Raw genomic sequence first — 17,394 nt, 5'->3', positions numbered from 1 at the left:
GTTAAGAGGAAGGAGGAGACTTGTGTAAGGCTGAGGAAACAAGGTTCAGACAGGGCGCTGGAGGGATGCAAGATAGCCAGGAGGGAACTGAAGAAAGGGATTAGGAGAACTAAGAGAGGGCATGAAAAATCTTTGGCAGGTAGGATCAAGGAAAACTCCAAGGCCTTCTACACATTTGTGAGAAATATGAGAATGACTAGAGCGAGGGTAGATCCGATCAAGGACAGTAGCGGGAGATTGTGTATTGAGTCTGAAGAGATAGGAGAGGTCTTAAACGAGTACTTTTCTTCAGTATTTACAAATGAGAGGGGCCATATTGTTGGAGAGGACAGTGTGAAACAGACTGGTAAGCTCGAGGAGATACTTGTTAGGAAGGAAGATGTGTTGGGCATTTTGAAAAGCTTGAGGACAGACAAGTCCCCCGGGCCTGACTGGATATATCCAAGGATTCTATGGGAAGCAAGAGATGAAATTGCAGAGCCGTTGACAATGATCTTTTCGTCCTCACTCTCAACAGGGGTGGTACCAGGGGGTTGAAGAGTGGCGAATGTCATGCCCCTGTTTAAAAAAGCGAATAGGGATAACCCTGGGAATTATAGGCCAGTTAGTCTTACTTCGGTGGTAGGCAAAGTAATGGAAAGGGTACTGAGGGACAGGATTTTTGAGCATCTGGAAAGACACTGCTTGATTAGGGATAGTCAGCATGGATTTGTGAGGGGTAGGTCTTGCCTTACAAGTCTTATTGAATTCTTTGAGGAGGTGACCAAGCATGTGGATGAAGGTAAAGCAGTGGATGTAGCGTACATGGAGCTTAGTAAGGCATTTGATGAAGTTTCCCATGGTAAGCTTATGCAGAAAGTAAGGAGGCATGGGATAGTGGGAAATTTGGCCAGTTGGATAACAAACTGGCTAACCAATAGAAGTCAGAGAGTGGTGCTGGATGGCCAATGTTCAGCCTGGAGCCCAGTTACGAGTGGCGTACAGCAGGGATCAGTTCTGGGTCCTCTGCTGTTTGTGATTTTCATGAATGACTTTGATGAGGGAGTTGAAGGATGGGTCAGTAAATTTGCAGACGATACGAAAATTGGTGGAGTTGTGGATAGTGAGGAGGGCTGTTGTCGGCTGCTAAGAGACATAGATAGAATGCAGAGCTGGGCTGTGAAGTGGCAGATAGAGTTTAACCCTGAAAAGTGAGAGGTTGTCCATTTTGGAAGGACAAATATGAATGCGGAATACAGGGTTAACGGTAGGGTTCTTGGCAATGTGGAGGAGCAGAGAGATCTTGGGGTCTATGTTCATAGATCTTTGAAAGTTGCCACTCAAGTGGATAGAGCTGTGAAGAAGGCCTATGGTGTGCTAACGTTCATTATCAGAGGGATTGATTTTAAGAGCCGTGAGGTGATGATGCAGCTGTACAAAACCTTGGTAAGGCCACATTTGGAGTACTGTGTGCAGTTCTGATCGCCTCATTTTAGGAAGGATGTGGAAGCTTTGGAAAAGGTGCAAAGGAGATTTACCAGGATGTTGCCAGGAATGGAGAGTAGGTCTTACGAGGAAAGGTTGAGGGTGCTAGGCCTTTTCTCATTAGAACGGAGAAGGATGAGGGGCGACTTGATAGAGGTTTATAAGATAATCAGGGGAATACATAGACAGTCAGAGACTTTTTCCCCGGGTGGAACAAACCATTACAAGGGGACATAAATTTAAGGTGAATGGTGGAAGATATAGGGGGGTGTCAGAGGTAGGTTCTTTACCCAGAGAGTTGTGGGGGCATGGAATGCACTGCCTGTGGAAGTAGTTGAGTCGGAAACGTTAGGGACCTTCAAGCGGCTATTGGATAGGTACGTGGATTACAGTAGAATAATGGAGTGTAGATTAATTTGTTCTTAAGGGCAGCACGGTAGCATTGTGGATAGCACAATTGCTTCACAGCTCCAGGGTCCCAGGTTCGATTCCGGCTTGGGTCACTGTCTGTGCGAAGTCTGCGCATCTTCCCCGTGTGTGCGTGGGTTTCCTCCAGGTGCTCCGGTTTCCTCCCACAGTCCAAAGATGTGCAGGTTAGGTGGATTGACCATGATAAATTGCCCATAGTATCCAAAATTGCCCTTAGTGTTGGGTGGGGTTACTGGGTTATGGGGATAGGGTGGAGATGTTGACCTTGGGTAGGGTGCTCTTTCCAAGAGCCGGTGCAGACATGATGGGCCGAATGGCCGCCTTCTGCACTGTAAATTCTATGATAATCTATGATTAATCTAGGACAAAGGTTCGGCACAACATCGTGGGCCGAAGGGCTTGTTCTGTGCTGTATTTTTCTATGTTCTAATTCACAGCAGTTCAGTATCTTGTATATTATTGCTCAGACCACCAGAGGGTGCTAATGGTATAAACTTGGCAATTATAATTACAAAATGATACAGAGGAAAAGAAAAGCCTGGAAACCTGAAGTTTGAATTCTGGAAATGTTCAGCAAATTTAACAGTACTGACAAAGAGCGAGGATAGGTTCACATTTTGTGGGTCGACATCCTTTGTCAGGAGATAGTTGTCGTATTGTATCTTCACGCACTTCGCTTCCATGATGCCACAGATAACTTGGCTTTATCATTGTATTTAGTAAGGTCAGTAGCATTACAGGACATGGACTGAAGTTTGCAGCACATGGCCGTAGGCTGACCAAACAAACACTAATCTGCTTTTTGCCATGCACAAAAATTAAAATGTGTATGTGTAAACATGACAAAATACCAATGAATGGTAGTGTCAGTTACTTGTGTTTAAATTTATTAATCAATACAACTTTACAGACCTCGATTCACGATGTTAGACAGCATTGCCATAGGTGAGTACTTGGATTAGCTTCTGGTGACCAGCTGGGTGTGTAAGATTGATGTCTAGAATATGAATGTGACTGGCATGTCGCAAGCTATCTTAGTTCGATCCTTCTATATTTAAAGCTGATGGCCATTAAATGGCTGAAGAAATTTGGGACAATGTGCAATGGAGGTGTGTGAGCCCAGATTTGTGAACATTTATGCATATATGGGGCATGATTTAATGGCTTCGTTGCACTTGAGCGGCTATGTGACGCAGCCATTAGATTGCGGAAGAGGCCAAAATCGGGAACCGCGCCGAGCATCGATCGGTTTGCGATCTAAACAGCCCGCTCCCGGTGGCGAAATCAGGGTCCTGTGGCGTGACGAGAAATCAATAATCACCAATTAAAGCCAATCTCCATACAATTAATGGGATCAACCCTCTATCTAACAGCCTCCCTTGATCTAATCGCCTCCCTGGTAAGTGGTCACATGGGTGCCAATTAATACATCTTTTTAAAAAAGGAGAAGTTGGCAATATGACTGCTGTGGGAATCCGAGGAAGTGCGTAACCTGGACTGGAGTTGCTGCCTTTGGGGGGTGGGGGGGGGGGGGGGGGGAGAAGGGCGGTGGTGGCAACCTCGGGTGGTGGGGGATTTGTTGGGTGCCTTCGGATCCGTGGTTCGGCCATGCCATCACCTGGATTGTGTGCACCCATAATGGGGGGGGACCCCCAGATCCTGCCTTTCTGTCCACCGACCACCCATAACTCCCACTGAACGTGGAGGCCTTTGACCATGTGGCTGAAGGCTATTGCTAATAGGAAATTGGCAATCGTAGTTAAGTGAACACTTCACACTTCCAAGTGCATTCCGGTGGATAGGCATTTTGTGTCGCGTGGAAGTTACTGCCTAGCATCCCAATCTGATCGTGAGGCCTGGCCACTGTGTCTGAACACTGCAGGAAGCAAGACCAGGGATGCAGCGGCCAACATCCGAACACCCAGCACCAGGGATATTTCTGCAAGCAGAGAGTGGGTGTGTGCACCGGGGAGGGGACCAGTGCCCGGTTCACGTAACGTTAAGAGCGAGTGTCTGGGGTGCAGGGTCTGGTGACCAGGGGAACCTGCTACGTTGGTAGGGTGTGTTGGATGTCACCCTGACTGGGGATGTTTGGGCGGGAAGGGCGGGGGTGTAGTGAATGGAAGTCACGGGGGACTGGAGGGTCCCGGCGATCAAAGAGATCGCTAGTCACCAGACTCCTACTCTTTCCAATTCCTTACAGATATTACACGGGATGGACGATATCTTGGATCCCACAGCAGCTGCCCTCACCCTGTTAGAGGCAGGCAACGCGGAAGACGTCAGAGAAGTTCTACGGCCCATGTGCAGGGCCCCATCCCACACCCGGAGGACCTGGCTGCCAACCCACCTGTGCGGCCCGGTAGAAGCTGTTGATCATCTTACGGCACTGGGTGCCAGTCCCCATGCTGACATTCCCCAAACTTGCTGACTATTTCTCCCAGGGACATTGGCTGCCCTGTAGCTGACCCTCTGAGCCCCTCGGGCACAGGCCATCCCATCTGGACCGCATCCAACAATCTGATCAGGTCAGCATCCCCTAATTGTGGGGTTGGTCTCCTCTGTGACATAGCTGCGAGCTGTAGAGGTTTACTCTGCGGGATAGGTTTAAGTGCTGCTTCCCCTTTATTAATGGAAGCGATTCCAGTGAGTCAGCAGCGGGACCATCATTTGCAGCGTGAAGCCCATGGAACCTTGTAAGTGGATCATTTAACAAAAGAACAAAGAAAAGGACAGCACAGGAATGGGTCCTTCGGCTCTCCAAGACTGCACCAACCATCATACCCGTCAAACCTAAAACCTTTTGCCCTTCCAGGGACCATATCCCTCTATTCCCATGCTATTCATGTATTTGTCAAGACGCCCCTTAAACGCCACTACCACCCCAACAGCGAGTCCCAGTAACCTGCTACCCTCTGTATAGACAAAAAAAAAACTTCCCTCTTGTATCTCCTCTAAACTTTGCCCCTCGCACCTTAAACCTTTGTACCCTAGTGATTGATCCCTCTACCCTGGGAAAAAGCATCTGACTATCCACTCTGTCAGTGGCCCTCATAATTGTGTAGACCTCTATCAGGTTGCCCCTGAAGCTCTGCCGTTCCAGTAAGAAAAAATGGAATTTAGCAAACCTCTCATAGCTAATGCCCTCCATACCGGGAAACATCCTGTAAACCTCTTCTTTACCCTCTCCAAAGTCTCCACATCCTCCTTGTAATGTGGCAACCGGAATTGGACACTATATTCCCAAGTGATTGGCCCCGTCGTGGTGAGTGTCAGGAAGCTCGCAAAAATTCCCACTCGCTACGACACTTAGAAAGTTTTCCATTCAATCTACTGGAGGAACTCCTATTTGCTGTTTGGTTTTGGTGTTTGTTTGGTTTGTTTATACAGCTAATACTGCTCAGAGGTTCCTAATATCTATTGTCCACCTAGTAAATGATTATACAAATGTTCCTTGGTGTCAGACAAACAGCCAGTAACAATCCTTTTTCAGGAAAGGAGCGAAGCTTGATTTCTGGAATTGAACTGACTGGTGGTATACAAATAGTTGCTTGGTAGCACAGAATTTGAGCATTGATTTAACAAAAAGAGAGATGCTGTCAATGCTTTTTAAGTCTTGTACTTATCAGGACAAATGCAAAGAAATCCAAAATTCAGAGGGAGCAACAATTGAAGTGGGTGCTGATTGGTTAGCAAGTTGGCTCTGACTTGCTGAGGCGTTGCCATGGAGAATGCGCATGTCTGCAAGCAGAAAGAACAAGTCCAGGCATTACGTCTTTTTTGAATTAAACAAAAGTTTGAAGGACAATAATTCCTTGGTGCATTCTGCGGCAATGCCTCAAACAGTCGGGGTTGACTTGGCAATCAGCAGCTTTTCTCCAGCAGTACAAATTGTTGTTCTCTTTCAGTTTTGGCATTTCGTGCATCGGTTCTGATGAGTGCAAGATGAAAATATTCACAGCAGCATATCGCTCTTTTTGTACAATACTTATGAACTGACTGCCTACAAGATGACATGCCTTGCCATGGGAAATTAGAATTATGTAGATCTTGTGATGAAATTGGTAATCTGATGCGTGAACCAGGCACCAGGATGACATTAGACTAGTCTGCCTGCCTTTTAAAGGAGAGAACCTGCGACCCCCACTTGACCTGTAAGTCATTATAATTGGTTGGTTGTATCTGTTGATGTTCTGTGCCTCCTGTAAAACTAGTTGTACGTTCAAGGGTATAATTTGCTTGAAATTGTTTATTTTCTCTTAATTGTCTTAATTCAATATTTGATAACTTTTCACTTCAGCTGCAGAGATCCAAAAGATTTTAAGCTACTTTGGCAAACCTCAGGACAATATAGACCTTCGACACAAACTGTGAGTATTATGCATAGCTATAAAATCTTAATTCTTTCATCACAGCAATGAAAATGAAGATATCAGAAAGAGGCTTTCACAATTGGGGAGTTTGGCAAGTAAATGGGGAAAAGCTATTTTCTTTGGTTAGTGAGTTGATAACACAAGTGCAAAGATTTAGGTTAGTCAAAATAAAGAAGATAAGTGGTTAGAATTATTTTTAGATAGGATTTGGAATGACTTCCAAAAACTGGAAGCAGATAATCCATTGCAGCTATTAAAAGAGAAATCGACACATGTTTGAAAAAGATGAGTTGAAAAGGCAGGAGAATGGATTAATTGGCTCTCAGAAAACTGGCTGGTACAGAGATAATGGGCCTTTGGCCTGTTTCTGTGGTTTATAATTCTGAGACATAGTAAGACATCCTATGACAAGAGATTAAGACGACTAGGCCTATCTTCCCTGGAGCTCAGAAGAATAAAAGATTTGAATTGAAACATTTGACAGGATGGACGGTGAGAAAATGCTGCTCTGACTCAAAAATCCGGGACACAACCTCAGAACAAAAAGGTCAACCATTTAGGACTGAAATTGGAAACTTCTTCACTCAGGACAGCACGGTGGTGCAGTGGTTAGCACTGCTGTCTCACGGCACTGAAGTCGCAGGTTCGATTCGGGCTCTGGGTCACTGTCCGTGTGGAGTTCTCCCCGTGTCTGCATGGGTTTCGCCCCCACAACCCAAAAATGTGCAGAGTAGGTGGATTGGCCACACTAAATTGCCCCTTAATTGGAAAAAATAATTGGGTAATCTAAATTTATTTAAAATTTTTTTTTAAATGGTTGTGAATACTTGGAATTCTGTACACTAGGGAGCTGTAGATGCTAAACTGTTGAGCATATTCGAGAGAGGTCAGTATATTTTGGGGTAATAAAGAAATTCGGGGATATGCGAATATGCAGGAAAGCAGAGTTCCAAGAGAAGATCAACCAAGATTGTACTAGATGGCGGAGCAGATTGAATACCTGCTTTGCATTTTTATGCCGTTAACCATAACAATGAAACCTAGGTTTGAATTTTCATGTAAAAAAGTGAATTTTTAAAAAATGTTCTTTCAAATCGTGACTTTGTCGGTCATGCTTCAATAAAGTTGTTTCATTTTTTTTTTCAACATGATATAAAATACGTTTCAATCTGATTCCTGACCTGTCGTGTCTTTGGTTTATCTTTCTCGGACAGGGTTTGATTTCGTTACTAAAATCGGAAAGGATATTGAAGATTGTAATCTAAGTAACATTTGTGCTTCAGGTGATCTTTACAAATTGCTCGGCTTTAGCACAATTGATATATTATTGATCCTTTTTAGTTTCTACCTATAATTCCTTTTAATATCGTAAATATTTCTATTTTCAATATAAATATTCCCAATATTTCTGTACCTCAAAGCCATGGTTTTATAGCACCAAGAAAGAAGAGAGCAGTAATATCAGGAGCACTATCACCTCTAGGGTTCATCCTGGTTTTCTGACTTAGAAGTAAGCTGCTGTTCCTTCTATATTGATGGTAAAAATCCTAGAATTCCATACCTAACATTATGAGCAACACAGGAATTTGCAACAGTTCAAAAATAAAGCCCATTGGCCGTACTACCATGCTACCAGTGAGCAATAAATATAGCCTTGCCACCATCGCCAAATTTGGAAGACAAATAATAAATTATTGGATAAAAGTGCAGCTTTACTTCTGAATATTGCAAACCGTGAAATATATAATATCAATCATTTTGTTTCTCTAACCAATGTCAATAGGACTGTCAACTATTTTCTGTCAATGATTGCTGCTGATCCTTACTGCATTGTTAATTTGTGTTCAATATTTCTTTCCAATGCTAGTCAGCAGAAGCAACAGCTGGTCAATCACCTTGCTAAAGAAACTGAAAGGAGCATAAAGGATTTTGGATCATTAAAATCTATAAATGACCAGGTTAGAGGTTTTTTGCCACAGTAACTGAATTTTCTTGATCTGATGGATGTGTCAAACACATCCTTGACATTCCTCTGTTAATTCCCAGCTATTAACTGGAAAATAAACACAACAGTCCCAAGTCTACAAACTTCAAAAATTAATCAGGACTAATTATAAAACATTGCAGTTTTATTGACTTAATTTCAATATTTGTAAGTAAAAGCATTTTAAAAGGAGTTCTAAAACATTTGATTTTACTTAGAAATTCCTACAATTAAATAGCAGTGAAAAAGGCTTTGTCCATTTTCTCTTAATAATTTTGCATGTGTGTCTTAAAGCAGTTTATATTGAGAATACTAATTAATTTTGCCATGAATGTCTAGGCTTCTGTGTAAACCACACTCCATTTACAAAATGGATTGTTTCATTTATGACTATTTTCAAATGTGCCTTTTTTCGTACACAATTTGTTTTCTTTTAGCAGCGGCACAAAAAGCTAATGAAAGATCGTTTAGTAGCAGATTTCACTACAGCATTGACCAGTTTCCAAAGAATCCAACGCGAAGTTGCCGAAAAGGAAAAAGAATTTGTAGCAAGAGTACGTGCTGGATCACGTCTGTCTGTAAGTGTTTCGTTTACATTAGCACTAATTAAGGAGTGGACCAAGCAGCCTGCTTGATCGCCACCCCATTCACCAATTTAAACATTCACTCTCTCCACTACGTACCCACAGTGGCAGCCATGTGTACCACACAAGAGGTGCACTGCAACAACCCACCAAGCATCCTCTACCACCTAGAAGTGTCTCTGTCTGGCTCTCTCTGTCTGTGTCTCTCTCTGTCTGTGTGTGTGTGTGTGTGTCTGCCTGCCTGTCTCTCTGACTGCCTGCCTGTCGCTCACCCTCTCTGGCTGTGTGTTCTGTGTGTGTGTGTCTCTCTTGTCTGTCTGTCTCTGTCATTCCTCTTCACCTGCTTATTCAGAAGCCAGTGCGAAAAACAAAGCAGCAGAAGCCCTAGAGGCGTATAGACTGTGAAGTGGGAACTTAAAAAGGAAATTGGGAGAGTAAAAAGAGGACATTAAAGGATACTGGCAGATAAAATAATGAAAAATCCGAAGTTGTTTTACAAGTACATGAAGGGTAAAGAATAACTAGGGAAAGAGTCGGATCCATTAAGGACCACAGTAGTAATCTATGCGTGGAGCCAGAGGACTGAGGGGCATTCTGGCAATGTTCACTCGTGAGAGGGAGGGAGTGGGTGGGTATTGAAATCTGGGAGAAGGACTGTATTAAAATTAAAGCGATTAACGGAGAGGAGGTTCTGAGTCATCTGGCAGGATTAAAAGTAGACAAATATCCAGGGCCAGATGTATTGTATCCCAGGTTGTGAGTAGGGCAAGTGAAGAAATAGCAGGGGGCGCTAACAATAATTTCTAGTTTCTCTCTGGCCACATGAGAGGTGCTGGAGGACTGGAGAGTAGCCAATGTGGTACCATTATTTAAAAAGGAATGAAGAGATAAACCAGGAAACTACAAGCCAGTCGGTCTTAACGCCAGTGGTAGGGAAACTATTGGAAGCAATTCTGAGAAACAGAATTAATCTGCATTGGAGAGGCAGGGATTAATCAATAACAGTCAGCATAGTTTTGCTAAGAGAAGGTCATGTCTGACCAACTTGATTGAACTTTTTGAAGAGGTGACCAGGTATGTAGATGAGAGAAATGCATTTGATGTAATATACTTGGACTTCAGCAAGGCTTTTGGTAAGGGCCCATATGGGAGACTGAGATTGAATGCAAGAGCCCATGGGATCCATGGAAATTTGGAAAATTTGATCTAAAATTGGCTGAGTGGCAGAAAGCAGAGGGTGTTTTTCTGACTGGAAGCCTGTGTCGAGTGGGGTCACGCAGGGGTTTTGGACCCCTTGCTGCGGTTTCAATAAATCATTTAGATATGAATGTAGGAGGTTTGATAAGTAAAATTGGAGATGATAAGAAAATTGGTGGGGTGGTAAATCGTAAGAAGGATAGCCTTTAATTACAGCAGGATATAGACAGGCTGGTCAGATGGGCTGATCAGTGGTAAATGGAATTTAATCCGGATAAGTATGATTGATCCACTTGAGCAGGACAAACGAGGCAAGGGAATATATGATAAAAGGCATGACCCAGGGAAGCACCAATGATCAGAGGGACCTTTGGTGTGCATATACGCCCGTAAGCTAGTAGAGCAGGTGGATACAGTGGCTACAAAGGTATATGGTATACTTGCTTTCATTAGACGAGGCATAGAATTTAAGGGCAGAGAGATTATGCTGGTACAGTATGAAACATTGGTTCAACCACAGCTAGAGTATTATGTGCAGTTCTGGAATCCACATTATAGGAGGGATGTGATAGCACTGGGAAAGAGGAGATTTACCAGGATGTTGCCGAGGCTGGAGAGTTTTCATAATAGATTGGATAGACTTAGACTGTTTACCTTGGAGCAGAGGAGATTGAGGGTGTGGGGGGGGGGGGACGACGACGACGTGATTGAGATATCTAATTATATGGGGCATATATATGAATGAAATGAAAATCGCTTATTGTCACGAGTAGGCTTCAATGAAGTTACTGTGAAAAGCCCCTAGTCGCCACGTTCCGGCACCTGTTCGGCGAATCTGGTACGAGAATTGGACCGTCCTGCTGGCCTGCCTGGGTCTGCTTTAAAAGCCAGCGATTTAGCCCAGTGTACTAAACCAGCCCCTAGAGTAGACAAGAAGAAACTTTTCCCCTTAGTGGATGGATCAGTGACCAGGGGGCATGGATTTAAGGTAAGGAGTATAAGAACTAGAAGCAGGAGTAGGCCATCTGGCCCCTCGAGCCTGCTCCGCCATTCAATGAGATCATGGCTAATCTTTTGTGGACTCAGCTCCACTTTCCCGGCCGAACACCATAACCCTTTATTGCTTTATTCTTCAAAAAACTATCTATCATTATCTTGAAAACATTCAATGAAGGAGCCTCAACTGCTTCACTGAGTAGGGAATTCAATAGATACACAACCCTTTGGGTGAAGAAGTTCCTCCTGAGTTCAATCCTAAATCTACTTCCCCTTATTTTGAGGCTATGCCCTCTAGTTCTGCTTTCACCTGCCAGTGGACACAACCCCCCGCATCTACCCTACCTAGTCCCTTCATGTTTGTATAAGATCTCCCCGCATCCTTTTAAATTCCAACGAGTACAGTCCCAGTCAGCTCAACCTCAACCATGGGGCAGCATGGTAGCACAAGTGGATAGCACTGTGGCTTCACAGCCCCAGGGTCCCAGGTTCGATTCCCCACTGGGTCATTGGTGGAGTCTGCACGTTCTCCTTGTGTCTGCATGGATTTCCTCTGGGTGCTCCAGTTTCCTCCCACAGTACAAAGAAGGTTAGGTGGATTGGCATGATAAATTGCCCATAGTGACCAAAAAGGTTAGGAGAGGTTATTGGGTTATGGGGATAGGGTGGAAGTTAGGGCTTAAGTGGGTTGGTGCAAACTCGATGGGCCGAATGGCCTCCTGCACTGTATGTTCTATGTTCTCTCCTCGTAATCCAACCCCCTCAACTCTGGGATTAACCTAGTGAATCCCTTCTGCACACCCTCCAGCGCCAGTACGTCCTTTCTCAGGTAAGGAGACCAAACCTGAACGCAATACGCCAGATGTGCCCTCACTAATGCCTTATACAATTGCAACATAACCTCCCTAGTTTTAAACTCCATCCCTCTCGCAATGAAGGACAAAACTCCATTCACCTTTTTAATTACCTGTTGCACCTGGAAACCAACTTTTTGCGACTCATGCACTAGGACTTATGGGGAGAAGGCAGGAGAATGACGATGAGAAAATATCAGCCATGATTGAATGGCGGAGGAGACTCGATGGGCCGAGTGGCCTAATTCTGCTCCTATGTCTTATGGTCTTATGGACACCCAGGTCCCTCTGCACAGCAGCATGTTTCAATATTTTAGCAGGAGGTTTTGAGGAAAAAGGTTTTTACCCAGAGGGTGGTGGAAGTTTGGAACTGACTTCCTGAAAGGTTGGTGGAGGCAGAGACCCTTGATGTGTTTAGAGCAGAGACCCTCAATGTGTTTAGATGTGCACTTGCGATCCCAAAGCAAACAAGGATCATGTGCTGGAAAATGGGATTAAAATGGTTAGGTGGTTGTTCATGACCGGCGCAGATGCGATGGGCTGAAGGGCCTTTTCTGTGTTGTATAACCCTATAACTTGATAACTGCAATATCATCTGGAAATAGTGTCTAATTCATTATGACATTAGCCTCCAAGATAGGAAGTAGGAAATGTGTATGTAGCACAGAGGGTGAAATTTCACAGGTCTTTGAGCTCCGTTCTAGAATTTTGTACTTTTTGTCAAGAGTTTGTAATTCAATATGTTAAATAACTTGCAAGCGAATAATGCTGTTTCTTAGCTAATAAGAACATAAGAACATAAGAACTAGGAGCAGGAGTAGGCCATCTGGCCCCTCGAGCCTGCTCCGCCATTCAATGAGATCATGGCTGATCTTTTGTGGACTCAGCTCCACTTTCCGGCCCGAACACCATAACCCTTAATCCCTTTATTCTTTTATTCTCCAGTAAATCTTGTTACGACCCTAGATCAGACCCCAACATTATCTAGGGTACTGGACCGAAACTCCAATATTTCACTTGTTTGTAAGAGTGTGCAGAATGAATTTTTCGATCCAGGAGTGATTACGTGATGAAATAGGGCTTTGGTATTTTTTTTAAACAAAAGTTTATTATGGATACAATCTTAAACCTTTTTAGCTGCACACCTAAAAAGAACAGCTTACAATTACCCCCTACTACCCAATTTCTCATTAAACAACAAAAAAATAAACATACAGCTCTCAATCTATCTTAACTGTGGGAGAATTGTGGACTCGGCGCCAGGCAGATTCAGAATTCAACTCCTCTCTGCAAAACTTTCTTCAAAAACTGCCTCTCTCAAGCTTTTTAAAATGTCTCTAAAGCATTCAAAATGTTTATCTGCATTCCTTGGCTCAACCCAGCAATGACCTCATCTCTCCAAGCTGAATTATCTATGCAGGCTGCAAAACACATTAACTCCCCAGGGACTTTCCCAGTCAAACCATAGTCCATTAGCCCAAACTGAAAAACGCATTCCTTTGTCAATTTCGCCATCTATTAACCTGTCACAAGTAGGCTTACATTAACACTGCAATGGAGTTACTGTGAAAAGCCCCTAGTCGCCACAGTCCGCTGCATGTTCGGGTACAGGGAGGAAGAATTCAGAATGTCCAAATTACCTAACGGCACGTCTTTCGGGACTTGTGGGAGGAAACAGGAGCACCCGGAGGAAACCCACACAGACACAGAAAAAATGTGCAGACTCCGCACAGTGATCCAAGTCGGGAATTGAAACTGAGACCGTGCCGCTGTTAAGCAATAGTGCTAACCACTGGCTCTCAGGCCCTACAAAACAGAATTCCTTTGAAAAACAATCCTTGCAGTCAGACACACTCTAACCCCAGGCTTTTAAACCTTAAATTGCCCAATTCTTAGGATCTAATATTCCTGAAGTCTTCCAGTTGTCGTACCTCTCCCCTTAAAGAAAAATGGACTAGCAATGGAAACAGCTACAACTTTTCCAATGTAAAATATTTCTTAAGGTAACATACAATTTGTACTTTATACAATATATCATTTTACATTTTTAAATAGCAAACATAAACATGAATATAGTCCATTTTAGCATTCTCACATGTTACAGGTGTCATAAAGCATCAACAGTCACTTTCACTTTCTGCCACATATAGAATTCGTAAATTAAACTGTTATAATAATAAACTGCATCTGCATAGTTTTGCGTTTTAAATTTGTCCAAGAATTTAAATGGATTATGGTCCATATGTACAATTGTGCCAGATAAATTGTTACTAACGTAAATGTTAATGTTGTAATGCCAATACCGAACTCAGTGTCTCCTTCTCAATGGTCGAATGTTTCTTTTGGTGATTGTTGAGTTTCGTAGAAAAATACCTGATTGATTTTTCAATTCCTTCATCTTCTTTCAGCAGTACCACACCAACACTTGCCACCATAAATAATTAGGTGTCATCAACACCGGTGCGGTGGTTAACACATTCTTCAGATTATTGAATGCCTCCTGACATACTGACGTCCACTGACGTTTTTTGTGTTCTTTTAGAAGTTCAGTCAGTGGAGCAACCACGTTGCTGAAATTTGACATGACTTTCCAGTAGAAACCACTCATGCCCAGAAATCTCAATACTTCTCTCCTAGTTAATTGTATTGGAAATTCTCCACTAGCTTTCGTCTTCCCGTTCATCTGACCATGTCGATGGCATAGTCAAATAAGGTGAGTTGAGCTTTGGCAAATTCACTCTTATCCAAATTTACCACTAATCCAGCTTTCTTTAATTGATCAAATATATTTTTTTAAATGTTCCAAATGCTCCTTCCATGTTTCACTGAACATCATCGAATTGTCAATGTGTACTGCACAATTGTTTAGACCTGAGATGACCTTGTTGGTTAATTAGTTTCAATTAGCCTTGTAATTAAAACTATTTCTTGCAATGGTTCTGTAGTGAGTATGTCAGTGTGCATGTAAATTTAATGTTGGCTTTGAAGTGCTGTTAATTTTCTTGGCTCAAACTCCCAAGTCATCCAGTAAAAATGTACTATATGCAAAAAATTATGACTTTCCATCTTGTTGGTTAAGTTTCCAGAACTTTAATTGATATTTTCATAACTTGCTAGAATCAAGCTAATCTATAAACCATGGAGGCCTCACAAAAATAATGCAAACCTTTGGAGATGATGATAGGAGGTGAGCTGGAATGGTGCCAAAGCGGTTTATTTATGGAGATGGGCTCCAGGAGCTTGGGCCATTTGAAGAGGGGATCAGTGTTTGCTGTAGGTTGTGCTGCAACCTGTAAGTCGTCATAGAGAAACATAGAAAATAGGTGCATGAGAAGGCCATTTGGTCCTTCGATCTGCACCACCATTCAATATGATCATGGCTGATGATGCAAATTAATTATCCCAATTTCTCTCCATATCCCTTCATCCCATCTTAAAGGGCCACATCCAGCTCCCTCTTGAACATATCCACAAATTCCGCAAGTTCACAACTCTCTGAGAGAAGTTCTTTCTCATCTCCGTGCTGAATGCCTTACCCCTTATTCTGAGGCTGTGACCCCTCGTTCTGGACGTCGCCAACATCAGGAACAATCTTCCCCGATCTAGCCTGTCCAGTCATGCGTAAGTCGACTCCCTTAGCTTATTGAACGTGCATACCCATGCGGAAAGACTTAAAGGGATCGTACACTTAAACAAATCACCCCCGCACTCCCCAAAAATTAAAGGGTACATTAGAGAGGTTAGGATTTTTTCAAATGAGTGAGCTTAAAATATTTACTCTTCTTTGACTTTTGCTTTTATTTGATCTTAAACTCATGCTGAACAATCTACTGAAGATTGACAGCAAGGGTAGAATCAGGAGACAGAATTGATTAGCTGCTGAGAATTATTGATTTTCATAAAGAGCATTTACCTCTACATCAAATTACTGAAATATTCACGAGGTATGAATTTGCGATCTATTTAGAAGGAATAAGTTCCTGAAGGAAAGAGACATTTCAAGTACTTAGTTACTTGATTGCCTTTAAAGAGTTGGAGGAAATTTGTGAGGTTTCTTGACTTATTGAGGTTTGATTTTGCCTCTTTCAGAGGATTGTGGGGTGGCGTTGGATCAGTGATGTATTTGGTTAGATCATTGTCATGGGATGGTGGACAAGATGGCTGCTTCTTGCCATTTTCATGTGTTAATTGGTAGCTGAGTTATTAAGGCATATTATGTAGAGGATCTTTGGCAGCTGTTGCCTTGGATTGGAAACGGATTGCACACCTGTTGTAGTGGGGATGGCATGTCAAGGAAACTTGTAGGAAAAACATTGGTTCGTCATCAACCAGTATTGGAACGTACAGAAAGAGTATTCTGAAGCAAGTATCATCGTTGTGCAGGAAACTTGTTATCGTAGATTAATGATTTCATTAATACCGTACCAATAATTACCTGGTTCTGTCCCTCGAGCGTTTAGATAATAGGTTTTCTCACCTCCTGTTAGGGTGAATGTAATTTTCTGTTAGGTGCTAAAGACGGTTTTAAAAGCCGCACCAAGAGCCAAAGTGGAAAATCCTAATGACTCTCCTGAGGCAATTAGGTATTTCTGTCTTGTTTACAATAATGATGGCCCAGTTACATTGCCAAAATAAAAACATCAAACGTCAATCTGAATGGTTGATGAATGTACCTAAGTGTATGTAATGGCTGGTTAGATGTTTTAAATGTTTCCTTTGTAAAATGAGCATTGATGTTAATGGATCCTAGAAATGTTATAAACATCACTTGGCTCCATATGAACAGATGAATTAGGATCAGGACTAGGCCACTTGGCCCTTTGAGCCTGCTCTACCATTCAGTCGATCATGGCTGATCTGATTGTAACCTCAAACCTATATTCTTGCCTACCCCGGATAATCTTTCACCCCCCGTTAACTAAGAATCTTGTTAACCAGAAATCTCATTAGCTCTGCCTTTAAAAAATAAAGCCATTGCCTTTGAGGAAGAGAGTTCCAACGACACTTGACCCTCTTGAGAGAAAATATAGTTTCCTCATCTCTGGCTTAAATGAGTGGCCCCTCAAATGGTGAATCCTTGGGCGAAATTCTCTGCAGACCGTCGTAACGCCGATTTCCGGCGAGAAAAATTGGTGTAGATGACTCCGGCGTCGGGGCCTTCTTTTAGGCCGCTATTCTCCGTTCCCGGAGGGGCCAGCAGCTGACTGACGCGATACGCGTCAGTTTCACCAGCTGCGGAAGTGGTGAGACCCGCCGTTTTGGGGGGGGGGAGGAGGAGGAGAGAGACAGCCCGGCTTTTGGGGGGGGGGGGGGGAGGGGAGGAGGAGAGAGACAGCCCGGCATTTTGGGGGGGGGGGGGAGGAGGAGAGAGACAGCCCGGCATTTTGGGGGGGGGGGGGGGGGGGAGAGAGACAGCCCGGCGTTTGGGGGGGGGGGGGAGGGGGGGAGGAGGAGAGAGACAGCCCGGCGTTTTGGGGGGGGGGGGGGGGAGGAGAGAGACAGCCCGGCATTTG

General features: G+C 43.4%; 1 protein-coding gene across 4 annotated transcripts in view; it reads left to right on the top strand.

The window, feature by feature from the left end:
• Window positions 1–17,394, top strand: part of LOC119967382 (syntaxin-7-like) — a 52,806-nt gene that overhangs the window by 17,327 nt on the left and 18,085 nt on the right. For all 4 annotated transcript variants that reach the window (XM_038799877.1, XM_038799876.1, XM_038799879.1 and 1 more), the window contains 3 exons: window positions 6,194–6,263; window positions 8,134–8,224; window positions 8,688–8,828. In XM_038799877.1, the coding sequence (XP_038655805.1) occupies window positions 6,194–6,263; window positions 8,134–8,224; window positions 8,688–8,828 (302 nt within the window). The remainder of the gene's footprint in view (window positions 1–6,193; window positions 6,264–8,133; window positions 8,225–8,687; window positions 8,829–17,394) is intronic.

Source organism: Scyliorhinus canicula, chromosome 6 (assembly GCF_902713615.1).
Source record: "Scyliorhinus canicula chromosome 6, sScyCan1.1, whole genome shotgun sequence".
Classification (NCBI taxonomy): domain Eukaryota; kingdom Metazoa; phylum Chordata; class Chondrichthyes; order Carcharhiniformes; family Scyliorhinidae; genus Scyliorhinus; species Scyliorhinus canicula.
Note: the sequence above shows the minus strand (reverse complement) of the source record. Positions and strands in the feature narration are given on the sequence as shown.